Source organism: Squalius cephalus (assembly GCF_949319135.1).
Source record: "Squalius cephalus genome assembly, chromosome: 6".
In the NCBI taxonomy this organism is placed as follows: domain Eukaryota; kingdom Metazoa; phylum Chordata; class Actinopteri; order Cypriniformes; family Leuciscidae; genus Squalius; species Squalius cephalus.
In genome coordinates, this window is record NC_137127.1 from 34,901,147 (window position 1) to 34,927,053 (window position 25,907).

The 25,907-nt window shown below is 41.7% G+C and overlaps 2 protein-coding genes across 2 annotated transcripts in view; both read right to left on the reverse strand.

Annotated features, from left to right (window-relative positions):
* gse1b (Gse1 coiled-coil protein b) overlaps window positions 1–25,907 on the reverse strand; it is a 486,478-nt gene that overhangs the window by 74,213 nt on the left and 386,358 nt on the right. The gene's annotated exons all lie outside the window — the stretch shown is intronic.
* The window catches only part of dusp22a (dual specificity phosphatase 22a), an 81,349-nt gene continuing 55,631 nt past the window's right edge, over window positions 190–25,907 (reverse strand). The window contains exon 7 of the mRNA XM_079874244.1: window positions 190–791. Coding sequence (XP_079730370.1) covers window positions 609–791 — 183 coding nt within the window. The 3' untranslated portion in view covers window positions 190–608. The remainder of the gene's footprint in view (window positions 792–25,907) is intronic.

A 25,907-nucleotide genomic window follows, 5' to 3' on the forward strand; every position in this document is an offset into this window, starting at 1 on the left:
TTTGTTGTTATTTTAACTAAACCCAATTCATCACTTTATATAAGGTTCTCACATTAGCGTAATAATAATGGGCTAAATATAAGCTCTTGTTTAATAACATTGTTGAATGTTTGCAATAAAATATCTTGCAAACAGTATATATATATAATATATATATATATAGGAAATAAAAATAATAAATCATACAAAAGCAGTCCAAATACTACATTTATTAAGGCTACTTTAATGTTTTAGTGTAGTTTACCACTTAAATATTATTTATACCATAATTTCAAAGCTAAAAAAACTAAATGCATCCTTCTTTTCATGTTTATTTATTTATTTATTTTTTTGATAAAATGCAACAATTATGGTGACTCAAGCAACTTATTAAGGGATTTAATGAACAAAAAGAAAAAGAAATTCCCTTTGAATCATAGTGCTTAATGATCTCAAGATGAATCTGAACACTTCAGAGTGCTCACATTAGCATGGGTAGAAAATAAAGGCGAGTGCTCTGCAATCTCTCTTTTGAAATTAACTGCACATGTGGAACTGCCTCACATGCCATTACTGTCCAGCTAGGGTTAAAGCATGTGGTAAAGCAGAGACTGGTGGCATGTCTGCTTTCATCTGTTGCTGCCTGATGCACTGTATTGGTTGCAGGATAGAGGGTAAATGCAAGAGCTCTGGCTCATCCACTCTGGATCATTTTGTCGCCCCTGTTCTGCACATAGACTCAGTAAAGCTTTGACTTGTTCCTGGTCTTCAAAGGGGCTGGGTGTATAGCTGGCCCGCAACCATGCCCGGTACTGAAAGAGGGAGAGAGAGAAAGCAATTGTGTTAACCTGCTCTGTCATCAAAACCAGAACAGACTGAAGGTTGTGGTATTACTCAGAGACGACAGCTTATTTTCAGTTGCTGTGCATGGTTTGGGGTAGAGACAAAAAAGGGAAATCATAACATCGTTCTGTATGCCATTTTAATATGTCAAATGTTTTCCTGATGTCTAACTGAAAGTAGATTTGTGTTGTCAGGGGCCGTTCTCTGTTGTACTGGGGCAACCTCAGTGACTCAATTGTGTTTCTTTACATAAACAAAAACTCAAAAGTTGAGTGACAATCTTTCATTTGCTCATTAAAAGGACGGCCCCATGTAAACGCCTACTGGAAACAGGCTTTTCTGGAAAATCTTAAACACACAAGAAATTAATTGGTTAGAAATCAGTTTCACTTTTGGTCACAATGCCCTGATTAAATGTTGAACAAAAATTCATTGATCAAACCAGAATCACTCCCTCAATAAGTGTTGGTATGGCAGTGGCTGAATGGTATGACAGATTTTTTCCTAGGAATCCCATGCAGGGTTTTCATCTGGGAATGGCATCACAATGTTTTAATAAAAGCTCTGTTTAAATAACCTTATCCTCACATCACCCCCCTATCATCAGTAGGTTATTTTCCACAGAAATCTGCATCATCCATTAGAAACACACCATCTCAGCATGCATTCATGTATTTAACAGTCTGGTGCAGTGCAGCTATGTCATGTCTTGAGGAGGGAGTTGGGAATTCCCTGGCACATAGCCCTGCTCAGGGTCTGTGCTGGAATAGAGTGGGAGGACAGACATCCGGTTAGTTTCCAGGCAGACTGTCCTAACTAGTTTAGGCATGCCGCACAACATGTTTTCACATGTTGTACACTAATACATCCTCATACTTAGAGCCATTTTTTAATCACTAATATCCTAAATAACTTAAACAACTGACTGCAAAAATATATTTGTTACAAATGTACACTGTTAAAACACACACTTGACTATTTTTCTTACAAATCATCTGATCTAAAGGCTTATGCTAAAAATGCGTGACATTGATTTAGACAAATATACATTGAATGAATTTGCTCAAAAACTACAGTAAAATTCAGCCAAGTGTCCAGTGTAGATGGGCAAAGCAACTCCTTCAGTACTGCTTAAAAAGCATGCCAGGATACCAAAAGATGGGTAAAAAAAAAAAAAGTATTAATAGTGATAATTAGTAGGTGTGTGTGTGGTTCTGGTATATGTTGTGGGGACATTTTTTGGTCCCCATGAGGAAAACAGCTTATAAATCATCCTAAATTATGTTTTTTGAAAATGTAAAAATGCAGAAAGTTTTCTGTTATGGATAGGTTTAGGTTGACCCCAAGGAAAAAAAAAATACTATGGAAGTCAATGGGGTACGTCAACTGTTTGGTTACTGACATTCTTCAGAATATCTCCTTTTTTGTTCAGCAGAAGAAAGAAATTCATACAGGTTTGAAACAACTTGAGGGTGAGTATGATGACAGAATTTTCATTTTTAAGTGAGCTATTCCCTTAAGGGGAAAGAATATATAATTTGTACAGTATATAAATCATTATGTCTATGGAATGTCCCCATAAAACATGGAAACCCAAAGTGTGTGTGTGTGTGTGTGTGTGTGTGTGTGGTTCAGGTAAACCCAGGTTTGTCCCTACAAAATGTCCACACAAAGACAGCAATATCCGAAATCCTTGTCCTTTTGGGGATATTTTTGGTCCCCATGAGGAAAACAGCTTATAAATCACACTAAGTGATGTTTTTTGAACATGTAAAAATGCACAAAGTTTTCTGTGAAGGGTAGGTTTAGGGGATAGAATATACAGTTTGTACAGTATAAAAATGATTGCCACCTATGGAAAGTCCCCATAAAACATGGAAACGCAACCTGTGTGTGTACAGTGGATATAAAAATTCTATACACCACTGTTAAAAAGGGCTGGGTTTTTTTTTGTAATGCAAAAATTAAAAATAATAATAATAATATCAGAACATTTATAATCTATGCAATTCCACTGAAAACCAAAGCCAAACATTTCTTTCTTTTTTTTTTTTTTTTTTTTTAATAAAACCTTAAAATAAACCCTTTTATAACTAGGGTGTGGCTGTCTTCAGAATTAACTATTCGTTAAGCTCATGTGAAATAATGTACTTGTCTTAATGTGTATGTTCTGTTTAGTAAGTTCCTGTCATGTCTGTATAAGTTTTTGTTAGTCTCCATGGTAACTCATTAGTTCAGTATTCTGTTCACTTATTTCCTAATAAGCTCCCTTTTTTTGATTCATGCACTTAAACCCTGAGTTCCCCTGTATTCTCTGTCTGTCTGGTTTGTGCTAATGTGGTTTTCTCCTGAGTAATTCTGTTTGGATTAAAACACTGTTTTGTTGAGACTCGTTCGTCTATGTGTGATTTTTACAACGACCCATTGTCACACTTATGTTCAGGCAGGAAGACAAAGACAGACGGAACAAGATCAAAACACTCAAAGTTTAATAATTACTTAAGCAGGCAGACAGGTTATAACAAACACAACAGTGATCAGACAGAGAACGAATGTGAGGAACCAACTTATATAGCAAACACAAATGAGGATGATTAATAGAACACATCTGAACGTCTCGGTTACAAATGTAACCCTCATTCCGTAAAGGAGAGAACGGAGACGTTATGTCAGAGACTGACGAATGGGGGTTTCGCTAGAGAGCCCTATCACCTTCGAGTTATTAGAAAACGAGCCAATGGTATGAAAATACCATGGGTCTGCGGAATTTGCATCGCGAAGGGTATAAAAGGAGCTGCGAGTGCAATCTCGCATTATGTTATCTGCTTAGGAACCGAGACTGTGCGCCCTGGCCATTTCAGCGGTACAGCAGCAGTAGCATGCAGACGTAACGTCTCCGTTACCTCCTTCAGGGAATGAGGGTTATTTACGTAACCGAGACGTTCCCTTTCAGTCAGTCAATACGAGTTACGTCAGAGACTGACGAATGGGGGTCCCAATCTAATCTCGCCAATGCGGCTGTCTTCCAGTGTCCTGCGCAAGCCACAGCTCCTTATCGTGAGGCTAGCACGAGTGAAGGGCCAGGCTAACGCAAGAATACCAAGGTACACTGTGTAACCGCACTGGGTAGTACATTAACATTAGCTCAAATGATATATAGGGAATTTTAATAATTAATCAGGAATATGATTAATATATATATCGCATATTACAGTTACATTAAATGATTGAAGTTGAAAATAGATCAATTGTAGGCTATATATGAATAATCAATCACAACGAATTATAATTCCTCATTCATATATCAAGAGTCTATTTCAGATCATTATATGAGATAACCCTTAATGGAAATTAATGTAATTATCAAACAGTTGTTTGTCCAGCAAACATCCGGAAGATTAACTTATCAACTTCTCAATAAAGTTATCACTTCTTATAATTTCAGGAAGAATAGTTTCTGGCCATGAAACTATTCTCCTGTCCTTATAAAATTAACCCCCTGAGGTCGGCTATCGCGCCGGCGCGATAGGCTCGTTTTTTTTCGTATGAGTGCAAAAAAAAAATAAAAAAAATATATAAATTTTTATCTTATATGCTTGTGTTATACATCAATCGATCCTGTTTAGTGTGTATTTTTTTTGTGTATGCTCATAATAAAAACAAAGTGTTGTGCTTTTCGCCAAATAAAGAAAAATAAACATGATGCGAGTTCTGCCTACTCTCCGTCAGTGAAGTCAATTCTGAAACGCGTCCGAAAATGAACTGTAACTCAGCGAATACTCAGTCAAACAGGCATACAGTCACACAGGCATGAAGCTTGAATTATCTTCTTTCAAATGAAGTAATTTTTATAAAAAACAAATATTCACAGTTTATATAATATGTATGTAAAGAGAGAGATGTCAGTCGTTCTCATCTCAGCTAATTAAGTTTTAATGTGACTCCGCCTACGGAGACCGCGCTATTCAAACGCAAATGTGAGGCGATCCATACAAACCTGTGAAACGCCCACATCTGCTGGATAAGGCCGGTGAAACACTGGATGCGTGGCGTAAGCGTCTCAGCTGCGTGGCGTGTCCGTTTTTATTTCGGCTCCCATCCATGTTAACAGTTTAGAGTTTGCATACTGCCTGTGTGAGACGCGCGTCTCAGGCGCGGCACGAGCCGCGTGGAAAACGCGTGCATTCTAGAAATAGAACCGACGCCTATTTTTCACGCGACACGCAAGCGTCTTGGAAGCGTTTCCATGCAAAATTGAATAGGAAAATCTGTTTATTTGTCATTTTGACACGAATACATATTAATAAATGTCCTTTTGATGTTTAAAAGTGTCTAGGTTTTGACATAAATGCAAATATAAATGTAATTTTACAAAATATGATCGATTTTCAAATACTGCTGTATTGAATGAACAGCTTTTAGCAAACTCTATTGCTATACTGAGATGAGGAATAGGCTATATACTGTATGTGTTTTGTCAAAAATAAAGTCATCAACTAACTAATGAATCCTTTACTTTGAAATACGTATGATAAAATGTATACTTTAGTTTTGAAAGACGTTGACTAGTTTTGAAAAGATTATAAAGTATGTATGTGCATGCATATATATATGTGTGTGTGTATGAAGAGTTCAGATGCAAAAGCCTCTAAATGCCATCTGAAATTTTCTCCTAGAATGATCATTTTTATGAAGCTTGTATATTTAAGTTAGCTATAGGTGACACGTCACCTGAATGAATGGCTCATTAAGTATGCAGGGACGTAGTCTCACCAGGTGTGAACTACTACATATGCATGATGCTGTTGGAGCGTTTACGCCCCATCCGCATATTGGCTTTCCAAACTAAAAGTGTTTCACAAAACTAAAATCAATGTATCGTCTTTTTGTGGATGATTAGGCAGGATGATTTTCATATCATTTTGAAGAAAAAACACTAGGCGATGAAATCTATTAGTCAAAAGTCTTATTGCCACATATTTAGTATGTGTTTTGTGGCCTTATTTCAGAAACTTTAGTTTTTAGTTTTTTCAATAACCACGCATAAACATTATTCTCTCAAAAATGCAGACATGTACATTCTTGTTGCTCACATATTATGGTAGCCCTGTTTGTGCTAAATAGTGTGTAATTTTTTTTTGCCATTAATATGTTTATAAGCAACTGAAAAAAGCACAAATGTCAGGGCATGTCAGAACATCTCAAGGACCCCAAAAACACCCCAGACCCCAGAGGGTTAAGGTTACTGAAAAGTAACAAATCAGCTTTGTAGCTTAAGATCGAACATTTCATTGACTCGTAATATGAGCATTTAAGACAGAGGCAATCAAGGATATATGGAATTTTAATAATTGGACTAATACTACATCGAACTAAGGAATACAAAATACTACAATTTACACAAGTAAATATGTGTATAACAATACAAACAGTAAAAACAATACAAGACAAAACGGATACAGATGAGAGAGAGAGGATGAAAGGGTGAGCGAGAGAAAGTGAAAGCAAAATCTGCGATCAGAGAGAGATCACAGTATGGCAAAAATCACAGACAAGGTAACCTTTTGAGAGAGACAACAAGGAATCAGATTACATTAAAGGTTCAATAAACTTATCTTGCAAAATGGTTCTCTTTGTTGCTGAAGAACGCAGAGTCGTGCGTGTGTCCTTAAGAGCAGCGTGCGTGTGTTTCCTTAACCCTCTGGGGTCTGGGGTGTTTTTGGGGTCCTTGAGATGTTCTGACATGCCCTGACATTTGTGCTTTTTTCAGTTGCTTATAAACATATTAATGGCAAAGGTGTAAATTCACTCTATATAGCACAAACAGGACTTCCATAATATGTGAGCCACATGTATGTACATGTTTTCATTTTTGAGAGAATAATGTTTATGCATGGTTATCGAAAAAACAAAAAATTAAAGTTTCTGAAATAAGGCCACAAAACACATACTAAATATGTGGCAATAAGACTTTTGACTAATGGATGTCATCGCCTAGAGTTTTTTCTTCAAAATGATATGAAAATCATCCTGCCTAATCATTCACATAAAACAATACATTGATTTTAGTTTTGTGAAACACTTTTAGTTTGGAAAGCCAATATGCGGATGGGGCGTAAACGCTCCAATAGCATCATGCATATTTAGTAGTTCACAGGAATGTTCAATGGAATGTGTGTCACCTATAGCTAACTTAAATATACAAGCTTCATAAAAATGATCATTCTAGGAGAAAATTTCAGATGGCATTTAGAGGCTTTTGCATCTGAACTCTTCATATATACACACACACATATATATATGCATGCACATACATACTTTATAATCTTTTCAAAACTAGTCAACGTCTTTCAAAACTAAAGTATACATTTTATCATACGTATTTCAAAGTAAAGGATTCATTAGTTAGTTGATGACTTTATTTTTGACAAAACACAGTATATATTCCTCATCTCAGTATAGCAATAGAGTTTGCTAAAAGCTGTTCATTCAATACAGCAGTATTTGAAAATCACATTTATATTTGCATTTATGTCAAAACCTAGACACTTTTAAACATCAAAAGGACATTTATTAATATGTATTCGTGTCAAAATGACAAATAAACAGATTTTCCTATTCAATTTTGCATGGAAACGCTTCCAAGACGCTTGCGTGTCGCGTTAAAAATAGGCGTCGGTTCTATTTCTAGAATGCACGCGTTTTCCACGCGGCTCGTGCCGCGCCTGAGACGCGCGTCTCACACAGGCAGTGTGCAAACTCTAAACTGTTAACATGGGAGCCGAAATAAAAACGGACACGCCACGCAGCTGAGACGCTTACGCCACGCATCCAGTGTTTCACCGGCCTTATCCAGCTGATGTGGGCGTTTCACAGGTTTGTATGGATCGCCTCACATTTGCGTTTGAATAGCGTGCGGTCTCCGTAGGCGGAGTCACATTAAAACTTAATTAGCTGAGATGAGAACGACTGACATCTCTCTCTTTACATACATATTATATAAACTGTGAATATTTGTTTTTTATAAAAATTACTTCATTTAAAAGAAGATAATTCAAGCTTCATGCCTGTGTGTCTGTATGCCTGTTTGACTGAGTATTCGCTGAGTTACAGTTCATTTTCGGACGCGTTTCAGAATTGACTTCATTGACGGAGAGTAGGCAGAACTCGCATCATGTTTTTTTTTCTTTTTTTAGCGGAAAGCACAATACTTTGTTTTTATTATGAGCATACACAAAAAAAATACACACTAAACAGGATCGATTGATGTATAACACAAGCATATAAGTTAAAAATTATTTTTTATTTTTTTTATTTTTTTTGCACTCATACGGAAAAAAACGAGCCTATCGCGCCGGCGCGATAGCCGACCCCAGGGGGTTAAGGATGCGGGGCTTGCGCTCTCGTCTCTTCCGGTGAGCGCGGTCGCGGGATGTTCAAGTCTCTTTAAAGTTGAAGTTGCCAGCTGTTCATTTCACTGAACGTAGGAGTTACCAAAGAAACAATTCAGAGTTCATCTCCCTCGTGGAGGGAGAGGCGAATATGAAAATAAAACTTAGTAAAGAAAAGAAAAGAAAAACGGAGATGAGAGCTCCCTAAGGAGCCATGGAACCAGAAATTCTCTCAGACGAAGTGCTCGTGCGTGTGTCCTTAAGGAAGAGGAGCTGAGCGCGGTCGCGGGAATTTCAAAAGAGTCTTTTTCTTTGAGTTGAAGTTGCCGGCTACGTTCGCTTCACTGAACGTAGGGAGAGTCCGAAGACGAAAATAAAGAAAAGACTTAGAGAAAAATAAAAGAGAAACGGAGAAAAGCTCCCGAAGGAGCCATGGACCCAGAAAACCTCTCACAGAAAAAGTGCTCATTGAGAAACTTCGGTGTCAGTCTCTTATGGAGAAGATGGGTTCACGCCTACTTCGCGTACATGAACCAATCACCTTCAGAGATTTCAGAGCGGGAAGAAGTTTCTTTGTCCTGTAGGCAACGCCCACTGGAATGAGTCATGAGGAGATGGGATTGAGCTGTTCGGCTTCCAGAAATATGAAAGGTGTAAAATAATGCACATTACTGCAATCTGCTATCGGAATTCGACTCCGTTAGATTGAGAGAATTACAGAGATATTAAACATGTCACAAGAAGATTATAGGAATACAAAGTTACATAAGATATGCATATTACAAGCATTTTAAGGTTCGTTCCTTCAAATAAACGTCATAAACGAAGTGAATATAAACTGGGAAACACACAGGAGTATATGAAATATGACATGCTTATATTCTAAGTTTAACCCCCTGGGGTCGGCGGGTGAGACATTATAGCCTACCTTATGGAGAAAAGTTTCCTCAGAACAGTGCTGATATGAGGAGCAATATCTCCTGATATGAGGAGCAGATTCCGCTGAGGAGTGAGGTAGGCTGTTTTCTTTTCTCACGTGTGGAATAACGTTATGGAATAACGTTATGGAATAACGTTAGTGTAGGCCTATGTAAACCGCAAAAAGATGAATCGCATTTCTATAATATGACTCGCCTTTCTGTGAGATGAATGAAGGGGACATATTTGTATGTCGCGGTAGCCGTAAAAGTTGTCAGAGAGCCATCTAAACCCAGCCATGCTGGCACCAGGCCGGTCAGTTAGCCTGCAGAGAGTTTGATTTACATACTTGAGTTCAGAGGCTAAAAGCTTTGGGTTTCATAAGGAATGTCCATTGTTTTAGACTCAACGAGCCATGATTCCTTAATTCAAACTCAAAGAATGAATGAACTGCTCATATGCTACAACTGGGTAGCATATCCCAGATGGAATATGTGACACAGCAGAGCAGGAATTAGAATACACATACAGTGAGGAAAATAAGTATTTGAACACCCTGCTATTTTGCAAGTTCTCCCACTTGGAAATCATGGAGGGGTCTGAAATCGTCATCGTAGGTGCATGTCCACTGTGAGAGACATAATCTAAAAAAAAAATCCAGAAATCACAATATATGATTTTTTAACTATTTATTTGTATGATACAGCTGCAAATAAGTATTTGAACACCTGTCTATCAGCTAGAATTCTGACCCTCAAAGACCTGTTAGTCTGCCTTTAACCCTCTGGGGTCTGGGGTGTTTTTGGGGTCCTTGAGATGTTCTGACATGCCCTGACATTTGTGCTTTTTTCAGTTGCTTATAAACATATTAATGGCAAAAAAAAATTACACACTATTTAGCACAAACAGGACTACCATAATATGTGAGCAACAAGAATGTACATGTCTGCATTTTTGAGAGAATAATGTTTATGCGTGGTTATTGAAAAAACTAAAAACTAAAGTTTCTGAAATAAGGCCACAAAACACATACTAAATATGTGGCAATAAGACTTTTGACTAATGGATTTCATCGCCTAGTGTTTTTTCTTCAAAATGCTATGAAAATCATCCTGCCTAATCATCCACAAAAAAACGATACATTGATTTTAGTTTTGTGAAACACTTTTAGTTTGGAAAGCCAATATGCGGATGGGGCGTAAATGCTCCAACAGCATCATGCATATGTAGTAGTTCACACCTGGTGAGACTACGTCCCTGCATACTTAATGAGCCATTCATTCAGGTGACGTGTCACCTATAGCTAACTTAAATATACAAGCTTCATAAAAATGATCATTCTAGGAGAAAATTTCAGATGGCATTTAGAGGCTTTTGCATCTGAACTCTTCATATATACACACACACATATATATATGCATGCACATACATACTTTATAATCTTTTCAAAACTAGTCAACGTCTTTCAAAACTAAAGTATACATTTTATCATACGTATTTCAAAGTAAAGGATTCATTAGTTAGTTGATGACTTTATTTTTTGACAAAACACATACAGTATATATTCCTCATCTCAGTATAGCAATAGAGTTTGCTAAAAGCTGTTCATTCAATACAGCAGTATTTGAAAATCGATCATATTTTGTAAAATTACATTTATATTTGCATTTATGTCAAAACCTAGACACTTTTAAACATCAAAAGGACATTTATTAATATGTATTCGTGTCAAAATGACAAATAAACAGATTTTCCTATTCAATTTTGCATGGAAACGCTTCCAAGACGCTTGCGTGTCGCGTGAAAAATAGGCGTCGGTTCTATTTCTAGAATGCACGCGTTTTCCACGCGGCTCGTGCCGCGCCTGAGACGCGCGTCTCACACAGGCAGTGTGCAAACTCTAAACTGTTAACATGGATGGGAGCCGAAATAAAAACGGACACGCCACGCAGCTGAGACGCTTACGCCACGCATCCAGTGTTTCACCGGCCTTATCCAGCGGATGTGGGCGTTTCACAGGTTTGTATGGATCGCCTCACATTTGCGTTTGAATAGCGCGGTCTCCGTAGGCGGAGTCACATTAAAACTTAATTAGCTGAGATGAGAACGACTGACATCTCTCTCTTTACATACATATTATATAAACTGTGAATATTTGTTTTTTATAAAAATTACTTCATTTGAAAGAAGATAATTCAAGCTTCATGCCTGTGTGACTGTATGCCTGTTTGACTGAGTATTCGCTGAGTTACAGTTCATTTTCGGACGCGTTTCAGAATTGACTTCACTGACGGAGAGTAGGCAGAACTCGCATCATGTTTATTTTTCTTTATTTGGCGAAAAGCACAACACTTTGTTTTTATTATGAGCATACACAAAAAAAAATACACACTAAACAGGATCGATTGATGTATAACACAAGCATATAAGATAAAAATTAATTTTTTTTTTTTTTTTTTTTTTTTGCACTCATACGAAAAAAAACGAGCCTATCGCGCCGGCGCGATAGCCGACCTCAGGGGGTTAAAATGTCCACCTCCACTCCATTTATTATCCTAAATTAGATGCACCTGTTTGAGGTCGTTAGCTGCATAAAGACACCTGTCCACCCCATACAATCAGTAAGAATCCAACTACTAACATGGCCAAGACCAAAGAGCTGTCCAAAGACACTAGAGATAAAATTGTACACCTCCACAAGGCTGGAAAGGGCTACGGGGAAATTGCCAAGCAGCTTGGTGAAAAAAGGTCCACTATTGGAGCAATCATTAGAAAATGGAAGAAGCTAAACATGACTGTCAATCTCCCTCGGACTGGGGCTCCATGCAAGATCTCACCTCGTGGGGTCTCAATGATCCTAAGAAAGGTGAGAAATCAGCCCAGAACTACACGGGAGGAGCTGGTCAATGACCTGAAAAGAGCTTGAACCACAGTTTCCAAGGTTACTGTTGGTAACACACTAAGACGTCATGGTTTGAAATCATGCATGGCACGGAAGGTTCCCCTGCTTAAACCAGCACATGTCAAGGCCCGTCTTAAGTTTGTCAATGACCATTTGGATGATCCAGAGGAGTCATGGGAGAAAGTAATGTGGTCAGATGAGACCAAAATAGAACTTTTTGGTCATAATTCCACTAAACGTGTTTGGAGGAAGAAGAATGATGAGTACCATCCCAAGAACACCATCCCTACTGAAGCATGGGGGTGGTAGCATCATGCTTTGGGGGTGTTTTTCTGCACATGGGACAGGGTGACTGTATTAAGGGTATTAAGGAGAGGATGACTGGGGCCATGTATTGCGAGATTTTGGGGAACAACCTCCTTCCCTCAGTTAGAGCATTGAAGATGGGTCGAGGCTGGGTCTTCCAACATGACATTGACCCGAAGCACACAGCCAGGATAACCAAGGAGTGGCTCTGTAAGAAGCATATCAAGGTTCTGGCGTGGCCTAGCCAGTCTCCAGACCTAAACCCAATAGAGAATCTTTGGAGGGAGCTCAAACTCCGTGTTTCTCAGCGACAGCCCAGAAACCTGACTGATCTAGAGAAGATCTGTGTGGAGGAGTGGGCCAAAATCCCTCCTGCAGTGTGTGCAAACCTGGTGAAAAACTACAGGAAACGTTTGACCTCTGTAATTGCAAACAAAGGCTACTGTACCAAATATTAACATTGATTTTCTCAGGTGTATCATACAAATAAATAGTTAAAAAATCATACATTGTGATTTCTGGATTTTTTTTTTTAAGATTATGTCTCTCACAGTGGACATGCACCTAAGATGACCATTTCAGACCCCTCCATGATTTCTAAGTGGGAGAACTTGCAAAATAGCAGGGTGTTCAAATACTTATTTTCCTCACTGTATGACCCGAGTACGGGATGCATATTGAGAACTCAGAGGTATCCAGCCTGCAGGGTGGAAAGTTTCAACCTCGAGATGGCAAGAGGGGTCTTGCCGAGGAAAAACACGTGCTCGGAGGAGACTTACCATGGAATATACACATGTGGGGGTTGCCCAACCGGAGAACCATGCACATGGAGGGACCTAACCGATCAAGAGGGCTGGCCAACCGGGTATGCACTCTGGTGATGGCATCAACAGTGCATGAGGAACTCAGGGTCTATGGAGAAATCATCTGAGTAAAATAACGCACGTATCCAGTCCGTGGAGTGGAATGGCGCAGCAAGAGATGACACCGAGCAGGTCCTACTTACTGGCTACTGGGAGCAACTACACGAGAGAACACTGTCTCTACACAGAGATTGTAGAATCTCACGAAAGTGTTAGGTGTCGTCCAGCCTGCAGCTCTACAGATGTCTGTTAGCGAGGCGCCATGCGCTAGAGCGCAGGAGGAAGCCACACTACTGGTGGAGTGTGCCTTCACCCCTAGGGGGCATGGCAGGCCCTGCGCCTGGTAAGCCAAGACAATGGCATCCACCATCCAGTGAGATAGCCTCTGCTTGGAGAGAGCCTTTCCCTTCAGCTTCCCACCGAAACACAAAGAGCTGGTCTGAGGTCCTGAAACACCACGTTCTGACTACGTAAGCATGAAGGGTGCGTACTGGACAGAGCAGTGCCAAGGCTGGGTCTGCCTCTTCCGAGGGCAGCGCTTGCAGGTTCACCACCTGATCCCTGAAAGGAGTGGTGGGAACCATGGGCACATATCCAGGCCGGGGTCTCAAGATGACGTGAGAGTTAGCTGGTCCGAATTCCAGGCATGCTTCATCAACCGAAAATGCCTGCAGGTCCCCTACCCTCTTGATGGAGGCCAAAGCAACCAGGAGCGCCATCTTCATAGAGAGGTACTTAACCCTCTGGGGACCACAAACGCGCCCGCGCGTTTTGCTCGTTTTTTTTTTTTAGCAATGAAAATAAACACTAAATGCTCTGTTAATTTTGATCTTTCATTTTCGTGTAATACATCAATCGATCCTGTTCAGTTTCTATTTTTTTTCTGTATACTCACAATAAAAATAAAGTGTTTTGCTTTTTGACAAATAATGAAAAATTAACATGATGCGATTTCTGCCTTCTCTCTGTCAGTAAACTCCCATTTGAAACGCTTTCGAAAATGATCTATAACTCCGCGAAAATTCAGTCAAACAGGCAAACAGACCCACGGGCATAAAGCTTGAGATCGCATCTTTTAAATGAAGTCATTTATATAAAAAACAAATATTATCAGCTTCTGTAATCTGTATAAAAAGAGAGCGACTCCTGTCAAGCTCATTACGAGCTAATTCACTGTAATGTGACCACTCCCCGGAGAGCGCGTGCTATTCAAACGCAAATTCTGAGAACTATTTCAGAGCTGTGAAACGCCCACATCAGCTGTAAACAAAGCGCGTCGCGACTCCTCGCGAGTGAGACATTACAGCCTACCTTATGGAGAAAAGTTTCCTCAGAACAGTGCTGATATGAGGAGCAATATCTCCTGATATGAGGAGCAGATTCCGCTGAGGAGTGAGGTAGGCTGTTTTCTTTTCTCACGTGTGGAATAACGTTATGGAATAACGTTAGTGTAGGCCTATGTAAACCGCAAAAAGATGAATCGCATTTCTATAATATGACTCGCCTTTCTGTGAGATGAATGAAGGGGACATATTTGTAAAGACTGTTTAGTCTAAATATGAATTACGCGTCTGTGTGTGAAAGAATAAACTGCTTTGCTATAGCCTACTGAGATGAGTAAAAATCGACTGGAATATGTTGAAATAAAATGTATTTGTATAAGCAACGTATTAAACTGCAAAAAAAAAACTATTTTTGTCAAAAATAAATTCATAGACTAAGATGTTAGATGTTCCAATGTTGGCTATATTCAAACTAATGAATACATATGATAAAATGTAGGGCTATAATCTTTTTTTTTTTTTTTTTTTACAAAGAAAGAGTACACTTGAAATATTGTTGAAATTGTAATTATTGTTGTAATTGTAACATTTTTAATAAAATAGCAAAACATATTTACAAGAGAGATGTAAGCGAAATCTTAAATGGTCAATATAAGTCTTCTTCTAAATACATATTTTGTCCTTGCATTGTGGCTCAGTCAGTGTCACACCTGAATGAATGGCTAATTATGCAGAGTGGGTGGGACATTGTAATCTAAGGTGTAAACTGCTCCTCCCCCTCGCATATTGGCTTTCCAAGCAAAACCTGTTTTACACCATTTAAATCAATGTATTTTTTTTTGTGAACGATAAAGCAAGACTATTTTCACATCATTTTGAAGCTAGAACTCAAAGGGACAACATCCATTAGTCAAAAGTCTTGTGGACACATATTTAATATGTGTTTTGTGGTCTTAATTCAGCAACTTTCATTTTAATTTTTTCCAATAACCACGCATAAACATTATTCTCTTAAAAATACAAACATCTACATACACGTTGCTCGCATATTATGGTAGCCCTGTTTGTGCTATATAGAGTGAATTTACACCCTTGCCATTAACATGTTTATAAATAACTGAAAAAAGCACAAATGTCAAGGCATGTCAGAACATCTCAAGGACCCCAAAAACAGCTTGGTCCCCAGAGGGTTAAGCTCAACTGAGTGCAATGGCTCAAATGGAGCTCTCTGCAGTGCAGATAGACCCACTGCGAGGTCCCAAGAGGGCATATGAGGGGGGCGGGGAGGACCCCTGCTGGCCCCCCTAAGGAACCTGATGACCTGGTCATGCTCTCCTACCGTCTTGATCAGAGATCACAGTCACATAAACCTTCAGGGTGGAAGGAGAACGCCTTTGTTCCAACCCTTCTTGGAGGAAGGAGAGCACAGACCTGATCGGGTATTTTCTGGGATCTTCTCGGCGAGAAGAACACCAGGTGACGAAGAGGTTCCCCTTCAGAGAATAGATGTGTCTCGTGGACAAGGCTCTAGCTGAAGTTATGGTAGCCACCACTTGAGGTGGTAGGCTACTCAAACCTTCCACGTCCCGTCCAGGACCCACATGTGCAGGTTCCAGAGATCGGGACTGATGGTTGATGTACGCTACTGTCGCCATGTTGTCTGAACAGACCAGTGACCACATACCAGCAACTCGAGGCCATTGACATGCCATAGGCGCTGGGGTCCTGTCCAAGAGCCCACGGCAGCATGCCCATTGCACATGGCACCCCAACCCATGGTGGAGGCATCTGTTGACACAAGGGAACTCCGGCCTGTAGAAAAGAGAGGTTAGACCACGGGGTGAAGGTTTGACGGCAGGCCCGAGTGACTAGTACCCGGAACGTGCCCTGTTGCCATGCCCATCTCGGGACTCGATCACGAAGCCAGTGCTGAAGCAGTCTCATATGAAGCAGTCCGAGCGGTGACTGCCACTGCGGATGCCATATGTCCCAGGAGCCTCTGAAATAACTTCAGTGGAACCGCACTCTTGCCCTCGAATTGACTCAGGCAATTCAGCAGTGACTGCGCACGCTCGCTCCGTATTTCCATATGGAGAAAAGAGGTCCTCTGCACAGGGAAGAGTTTGCTCTTTTCCCGGTTGACATGAAGGCCCAGATGGGCAAGGTGCCGGAGCAGTCCCTGTTTTCGCAAACCTGCTATCGAGAGTGTGCTAGAATCAGCCAGTTCAGGATGCGAATCCCATGTTGCCTGAGTCAGCATCTTGATTGGAAGCCTATGAAGGGTTTGGTTCAAGAAGCGCAGGTCCAGGATTGGTTGTAACTCTTCTTGGGTACAATGAAGTAGGGGCTGTGGAAGTCAGACTTAATCTTGGCTGGATGGACGGTCTCAATCGCACCCTTCGCCAGTAGGGCGGCGACCTCCGCACGCATGACAGGGCCATAGCCACCCACCATGATATAGCGGACTCCCCAAAAGCGGGTAGGAGACGTGCAAACTGAATCGCATAGTCGAGCCTGATAGTTTGCGCGGGACAGATTGGGAAGCTCTAGCCAGGCTCCCAAAAACTGAACCAGTGGGGTCATGTGAACTACAGGCGTACCCACGATCGGGCAGCGAAGCGGAATGACCAGCCCAGACGTGGGAGGCAGAGCGTCCGAAGTGGGGGCGCGGTCATGTTTCACACCCTGACAGAGGAGGCCAGGGAAGGACGAGCGTTCCACGGCGGCCTGCTCTGACAGGGGTCTGGCGACAGAGGGGGACGAGAGTGCGAGTTCACACTGCCATCTGCGACCTCTTGGGGCTCGGATGAAGGGGAGTCAGTTCTTTCAAGAGAACAAAAGATTTTCCCCCAGCCCTCTGGGGGAAGGAGTGGTCCTGCCACCATCTCCTGAAAAGAACTGAGGCCTAACTCCAAGCTGCCCATCTCATTAGCGGAGACAGATTGTGGTGCCTTCCTGCGACATCCTCCTTGCTTGGGCCTGGGTGAAGGCTACTGCGTGGGCAGAGCAGGAGGGGCGGGAGCCACAGGAGGGCGCCCTAGGCGGGAAGCAGACTGAGGAGGCTGAACCGACGGCTGGGTAGAGGCAGCAGCTGGCCGTCAGGGCAGAATGTGCTTATTCGCCTCAGTCTGCTTCTGGGCGGCCGAGAACTGTTGGGCGAAGTCCTCGACCGCAACGCCGAAGAGCCCAGCCTGGGATATGAGAGAGTTGAGAAAACAGGGTCTCTCAGCCTCCCGCATATCAGCCAGGTTGAGCCACAGATGGCGTTCCTGGACCACACATGTGGACATCACTTGACCCAGGGAACGCGCAGTGACCTTTGTCGCCCGTAGAGCGAGGTCAGTAGCAGTGCACAGCTCATGCATGAGCCCTGGGTCAGCTCTGCCCTCGTGCATGTCCATGAGCACCCTCGCCTGATGGACTTGAAGGATGGCCATGGCATGCAAGGCGAAGGCAGCCTGCCCCGCAATTCTGTAGGCTTTCGCCTCGAGAGTGGCAGAAAATCTACAGGCCTTGAAGGGGTTCTTAGGGTTGCCACGCCAGGTGGAGGCGCTCTGGGCACACAGTTGCATCGCCACAGCATGCTCCACCGGGGGGACCCCTGTGTACCTGTTGGCCGCCGCACCGTCGAGGGCAGAGAAGGCAGAGGATACCGCCGGGCCGCGAGAAGTCAACAGGGACTTCCACGACCTGGTGACCTCCTGATGCAGCAGGCGCCACTCCAACCCGATGCTCTCAGCTGCCCGGGCAAGCATGGCCGTCAGCTCCGGATCCCACTCAGACAACGCTGGCACTCCCGATGGAGGCAATGCAGCCGAATCGTCATCTCCAGAGGAATCAAGCTCGCCTTGTGATGCTGTAAGCGACATGGCGTCATCAACCGGAGCCCCGAATGAAACACTGGGTCCCCGAGAGGAACCAGGCTCATCCGGAAGCTCCACGGCTTGCAATGAGGAGGGGGGTGTGGCCTGAGGAAGACTCGTCGGGTTATTCCACAACGAAACCCTCAGATCACCCTGGCCACCAGCCAAAGTATCCCCTCTGGAGGAGGAGATAGATTGGGGTGTGGCAGAGGCGACTCTACCCCCATGGAGGTCATTGAGTCTTGATCTAAGCATCGCGATGGTCATGTTCCCGCAGTGAGAACATAACTCATCCACGAGCGCTGCCTGAGTGTGATTAAATCCCAAACACGCGAGGCAGTGCTCGTGACCGTGAGGAGGATAGATCACGTGCCCACAACCAGAAACACTCAGGCGAGACATCTTTAAAAAGACATGCCCGTGCAGCTCTTTCAGAAAAGAAAATCTCTCTCAGCAGTGCTGAAGCGCCCAGGGGAGAAACACGAGCCGCGTGCAAGTCACTGCACAGACCAGCAGCAGGATCGTGAATCCGCTGAAACGCACCGTTGTTCATGATGTAAATTCCGCAGACCCATGGTATTTTCATACCATTGGCTCGTTTTCTAATAACTCAAAGGTGATAGGGCTCTCTAGCGAAACCCCCATTCGTCAGTCTCTGACGTAACTCGTAGTGACTGACTGAAAGGGTATGGCGGCAAATCAATGCCTAAAAGAACCAAGCGCACAACTGATGCTGGCGCGAGTGGTAAATGATTTCCGCGAGAGGATAACAGATCTACACACGATGAAACTGGAACTTGCGAGCTCATTCAAAACCTGCTTGTGCGCATAATATCTCCTCTGCACGCAATACAAGCCCTCGCTCTCACGCATGATCATTCCCTACGCTCTCACGCTTGATCTTCTCTCGCCTGCTGCTCGAACACTTTTATTTTTGGCAGCTGAGGGGCGGGACTTGTTAATATAGAATACATTCTTACCAGATACTTTATTAACAGGAAGTCTTACTAGTGATTGCATTGTGTTGTTAAGAGATATTTACAGACTCTAATGACGCATTTCCATGGTTATTAGCATTGCTAATTTACCAAAATTCTTATAAATCTTTACATTTTATATTTATAACACTATGATTTGTGCTATTGGCATTAAAATATCTAAAAGAAATTGGAGAAAAATGGGAATGCAAAGTCATATTTGCTGTAGTTCACCACTACATTACCACTATACTCCCATTCACCACTATTTACGTTTACCCAACCAAAATTATATTGGTTATGAGAACCTCAGAAATATAAAAAGTGTCCATTAAATAGTTGTAAATATAACAAGGGCTTTGGATGAAAGATAAATTACTTGTTTACATCAATAAGCAAGAGTTGTTGTGTAAGCTTTTTGTTATCATCCTGTATATTACCATTATGTCAATTTTAAGTGGTTCGTTATATTTGTCTATTAAATGTAAAAGGGGTTCTGGCTTCTCAAGTTAAGATACAGTACACAGCTTGAATGATTCCACCCCTCTGAAAACCAACACATTCAGAAATGTGTCTTTACATCTAGGACACATTTAAAAAATATTATTAATAATAATAATAATTAAGATATGTTATGTTCAGATGGGGTGTAATCATTTATGCTGTGTACTGTACTTGCCTCATGCTTTCTCTTATTAGGTTATTAGCTTACAAAAAGTTAGATGATTAAGATCACTATATAATATTTTAATATCTAATTTGCTGGGTTTAAGCGGAGTTTAATAATTTGCTGGATTTAATTTTGTTCCTCTGTATTCTGTAGCAAATTCTGAAAAGGCATTTTTAAGCTATAATTCATTCTGTGTACTGTATCTTAACTTGAGAAGCCAGAACCCCTTTTACATTTAATAGAAAATATAATGAAACACTTATATTACGTACAAATTTAGATTTTAGACTTACAATGCTAATAACCATGGAAATGTGTCATTACAGTCTGTAAATATATCTTAACAACACAATGCAATCACTGGTAAGACTTCCTGTTAATAAAGTATCTGGTAATAATCTATTCTATATTAACAATGCATTAAATCACATTACACATTAATAAACCACAATAAATAAAACAAATTAAGTGATGTCTCATGTCTCAAGTCAAGTGAATTACAGGCCATTGGACAGGCGTCCAATCACAACCGACTTCCAGAAAAGGGGAAGTAACCAATGACATTTGAGGTTATTAAAACAGTAAGTCCCGCCCCTCGACTGCCAAAAATAAAAGTGTTTGAGTGAGCAAAAGCAGCAGGCGAGAGAACAAGGCGGTAAGCCAGCACCCGGAAAGCATAGCTTCCATGGGGGCAGCCATTGGCTAGCAAGCCATCACCTGCTGTTAACATTACATTGACTCCCATTCATTTTGGCATCACTTTGACAGCGAATAACTTCACATCTGAGGTGTTTAAAGACTCCATTTGCCCATTATTTATTTCTAAAGAAACATGACAATGTATAAAAGGCTCCATTACCTTGTATCTTACATTATGGCCCAGTAGAAGCCGTTTTTGTAAAAAATAGGCTAACAATTGCATCATAACCACGCGATTCTCTGTCGCACAGTAGAGACATTACCGTATAGACAGGAGAAGCTCGCAGGCAATCGGGGGGACGTGGAGGTAAAATGACAAAATAATTTATCAGAATACTTACCAAAAGTTGCTCCTGCTCCTAGCTCGTTGACAGCTCCTACTCACGCTCTCCGTCTCTGCAAGATTCGGAAGGGAATGATTCAGATTTCTCTTGGCACAGCTACTAGAAGACTTACAACTTTCAGACAGGTTGCTCACGTCACATGTACGTCGTCAAGCTCAGTTTGAGGCTGCGCAGTATGCTCAGCCATCTGGAAGTGAGTGCTTCTAATTGACTTCACTTTTCTCCGTTGAAGTCTATGGGGTCGCTGTGTCGATTTCTTTTACTGTCTATGCGAGAGAAGATCAAGCGCGAGAGCGCGGGGAATGATCATGCGCGCGAGGGCTCGTATTGCGTGCAGAGGAGATGTCATGCGCAAGTGCAGGGTTTGAATGAGCTTGCGAGTTCCCGTTTCCTCGCGTGTAGATCTGTTATCCTCTCGCGGAAGTCATTTTCCGAGCATGCCAGCATCAGTTGTGCGCTCGGTTCTTTTAGGCATTGTTTTGCCGCAATAAAAGGAAACCAAATTAACTCATGATGACGGTAACAAAGGAGTGGTGGGAAAACTGAACAAAAGGAAAACATGTGACTAATGATCTCAACTGTTCTTGTAGTATTTTCTGGCATCTTGGTGGCATGCTACTAAAAGAGCCATGGACCACAAAGAGCAGAGGCATCAACAGGATCTCATTGTTGAAAACAATGTTTTGCGAACATTTGCGAAAACAAAAATTGCGTTCAGATGAGAGCTACAAAAAAAATTGCAAGGCATTAAATATATCATGAAACACATTGAAGACAGTCATCAACAAGTGGAGACAATAGTATAAGTGATATTATCCAAAACTGATGAGAAGACAAGGGAAAACTGGTCAGGGTTGGCTGTTAAGAGGCCTAGAGCAACACTAAAATAGTTGTAGCTCTTTCTGGTTGCTCTCTAAATGTCACCACTATCTCCGATATATTTGTATGGATTATGGGGCAGGCTGGCACACCTTTTCTAACTAAAAAAAACAACAATAAAAACAACATCCAAGCCTGGCTAAACTTTGCAAAAACATATATCCAGTCTTCCCAAACCTTGGTGGAAAAATGTGTGATGAGACCAAGAATGAACTTTTTGGCCAGATATGGAACGTTTTTGAAAAGAAGAGTTGGAAAATATTGATGAAAAGTAATGATGTGCCAAGCTGATAGACTCCTATCCGAACAAACTGAGTGCTGTAATGAAATCAAAGGGTGCTTCGACTAAGTATTAGTTCAGGGGTGTCAAGTCACCTTTATTTATATAGCGCTTTTTACAATACAGATTGTTTCAAAGCAGCTTTACAGAGATAGCAGGAAAATAATGCAACAAAGTTTGTTTCTGCTGTATAGCAGATTTAGAAGAAAATAGTGCCATAGTCCAGCTTAAATAAATTAAGTGATGGTTTATTTTGGTTGTAAAAAAAGTTATTAATTTATTTCATTTATGATGTTTTATTAACAAAGTTCAGGAGGAGCATGTTCAGATAATTACACTTAATTAAACACATGTGGAGCACATTCAGATAATCAAACCTAATTAGACACGAGTGGAGCACACTCTGTTAATCAACCCAATCTACGAGTCAAGAGGTGTATATATACAGCAAACTTACCTCCGTTCGTTGACAGTTTAACAGCATCCCTCCACCACCCCATCTCCTCACTTCTAGTCCTAAATACTCTTACAACAATAGGGGGAGTACTCTGGGTTCGGGCAAATTCTGAGCTCGGAGCCCTCCCCCCGGACAGCACGCCAAATACGCATAATCTTTACTTTGTTTAATTTATGTAAATGTGAACTTGTGAAACGTATATATATAGCCGCTCTGGAGAAAACAGTGATGTCATCTTCCAGCTCAGTTCAGTTCTCATATAATGGTGTCAATGCAGGCAGATCAATAATAATGTTGAATAGTAAATGTCCCCAACTAATCAAGCCAAAAGCCAAAGGTGGCAAGGAACCAAAACTCCATCAGATGACAGAATGGAGAAAAAAAATAAAAAACTTGGGAGAAACCAGGCTCAGTCGGGGGGCCAGTTCTCCTCTGGCCAACGAACGAACAGTGTATGATCATGATTGAGGCAGCAATACAGGTCAGAAGTCAGATTGGATAAGAACATTCCAAATTTGTATCCAGTTTCATCTGGTTGAAGATCGGAGTCATCATGGCGGTATGGAGACGAGTTTGTTGAGGATCAGTGCCGATGGCTGTTATGTCGATGAGGCCTTCACAGAGGAGAGTCTAGTTGACCCAATCTATGCTGATACTTCAGGGATGCACTGTGGTCATGTCTAGGCGCAGGTCCTCCATCTGATCTGAATTCGGCCTGGATCCGGATGACTGCATCATGCGTTGTGGTCGTGTCTGTCACGGTTGTTGAATGCATTGTTTCCTTTTCGTCTCGTGTCTGTGTTTGTTTATGTGTGAGTGGGCGTTGTCCCGCTCACGTGTCTGTCAGCGCTCCAGCTGATAATCATTATCATCACCATCACTGTTCACAGCTGCAATTCATTCCCGTTCCCTTCATATACTCACACCATTCTCTGTTCCAGTGTCGGATTGTTTGTTTGAGGTCCCGTGGAGTTTGCCGTGTCAGTGTTCGCCTCGCTGTGTCTTCCTGCTGTTCGTGTTTTTCGTCATTCGGTTTCACCGCACTCCAGCACCGGGATTTGGATTCTTCACCCCACTGCACCAGCGCACCACAGACCATCTAGTCCCTGCACGAGCCTGAGTCGCCGCCCACCAGTGTATCTGAGACTGTGTTTGTGTTGTTCTGAGTTAATTAAATATTAAGAAACCTGCGTTTGCTTCCAGTCTTGTTTCTATCATGACAGTGTCTAGGCGCAGGTCCACCATCGGATCTGGATACGTCCCGGATCTGGCTGACTACAGTAAACCCCGGAATAAATAGAAAGACTAACAGTAGCGTATATGCCATTCTTCTTATGATGTAAAGAGTACATCAGGTGTTATAGGAAGTGTTCTCTCTTCTGACCTAGTTTATGCAGCCTAACAATCATTTAACTGATTTGAATGATAGAAATGTATGATGTTCTATGTGTAGAGATGTGTTTATAGTCTAGATTTAAACTGACAGAGTGTGTCTGCTTCTCGAACAATGCTAGGAAGACTGTTCCAAAGTTTAGGTGCTAAATAGGATTAATTCTGATATTATATACTCTAAAAAATATGTTTTTTTAAAGGTTCTTTACACGTAGTAACAGTTCTATTTAGTACAGTATCGTCCTAAAGAACCCTTTATATGCTGAAATGGTTCGTGTTAGAGTTTAGGGTTCTGACCGGCTGGTGGTTGGTTGTAGCGCTATCCTTTTGCGTGCAGAGGGAATTTGAAAGACAACCGTTTATCCCGCCCCTCAGATTGAGCCCTGCCAATGATGTGTTCCCAGACCCAACATCTTGATATGGGTCTGGCTTGTCAGGCTACTTGCAGATACCATTTCTTTCTAAAATGGAACATAGTTGTGAGGATACTGCCTTTTATAGTATTTTTGACAGGGTAGGTTTGAGATCGGCCTGTAATTGACAAATTCTCTAGGATCAAGTTGCGTTTTTTTAATAAGAGGTTTAATAATAGCCAGCTTAAATGTTTTTGGTACATATCCTAATGACAAAGATGAATTAATGATACTAAGAAGAGGATCTATGAGCTCCGGAAGCATCTCTTTCAGTAGCTTAGTCGGTATAGGATCTAACATACATGTTATTGATTTAGATCAGTGGTTCTCAAACCTGTCCTGGAGGACCACTAACACTGCAGGTTTTCGTTGTCTCCCTAATCAAACACACCTGATTCAACTCATCAGCTCATTATCACATGGGTTAATGAGCTGATGAGTTGAATCAGGTGTGTTTGATTAGGGAGACAACGAAAACGTGCAGTGTTAGTGGTCCTCCAGGACAGGTTTGAGAACCATTGATTTAGATGATTTAAAGAATTTAGACAATTCTTCCTCTCCTATATGGAGACGCAGCAGAGACACAGCGGAGATACAGCGAGGGAGGGACTGGAGGCAGCGAGACTGGATTCATCCTGAGATAAGTGCCTGGTTATCCTCTATCATAATCATTCTATGAAGAAGTACTGCGTTGACATACTGCTGAAGTTCACGATCCTCTGTCTACTCTCTGAAGGTGGATGCTTGGAAATGACAGCAGTGAGAACCCTGTTTGTATCAGTCCATGGAGAGTTCATCCGTTGAGGCTGTCGTCTGGGCCCACACTCTGCCTTAATGATCTGAAGTTTGGGCATGCTGTGCTAAGTTTCAACTATCACGTGTGAATTGAGTGTGTTGTAGTGTAAACACGAGTGTGGGACATCGCAGAGTGTACGGGTGATCAGCCTATAATCCCTCGACGAAGCTGTGAAGTATACTTACCTCCATTCTCTGTCTGAGTCCAGTAAAGAGCCTGCTAAAGCTGTGAGTTATACGTACCCTCCATTCTCTGTCTGAGTCCAGTGAAGAGCCTGCTAAAGCTGTGAGTTATACGTACCCTCCATTCTCTGTCTGAGCCCAGTGAAGAGCCTGCTAAAGCTGTGGGTTATACGTATCCTCCATTCTCTGTCTGAGGCTAGTGAAGAGCCTGCTAAAGCTGTGAGTTATACGTACCCTCCATTCTCTGTCTGAGTCCAGTGAAGAGCCTGCTAAAGCTGTGAGTTATACGTACCCTCCATTCTCTGTCTGAGTCCAGTGAAAAGCCTGCTAAAGCTGTGAGTTATACGTACCCTCCATTCTCTGTCTGAGGCTAGTGAAGAGCCTGCTAAAGCTGTGAGTTATACGTACCCTCCATTCTCTGTCTGAGTCCAGTGAAAAGCCTGCTAAAGCTGTGAGTTATACGTACCCTC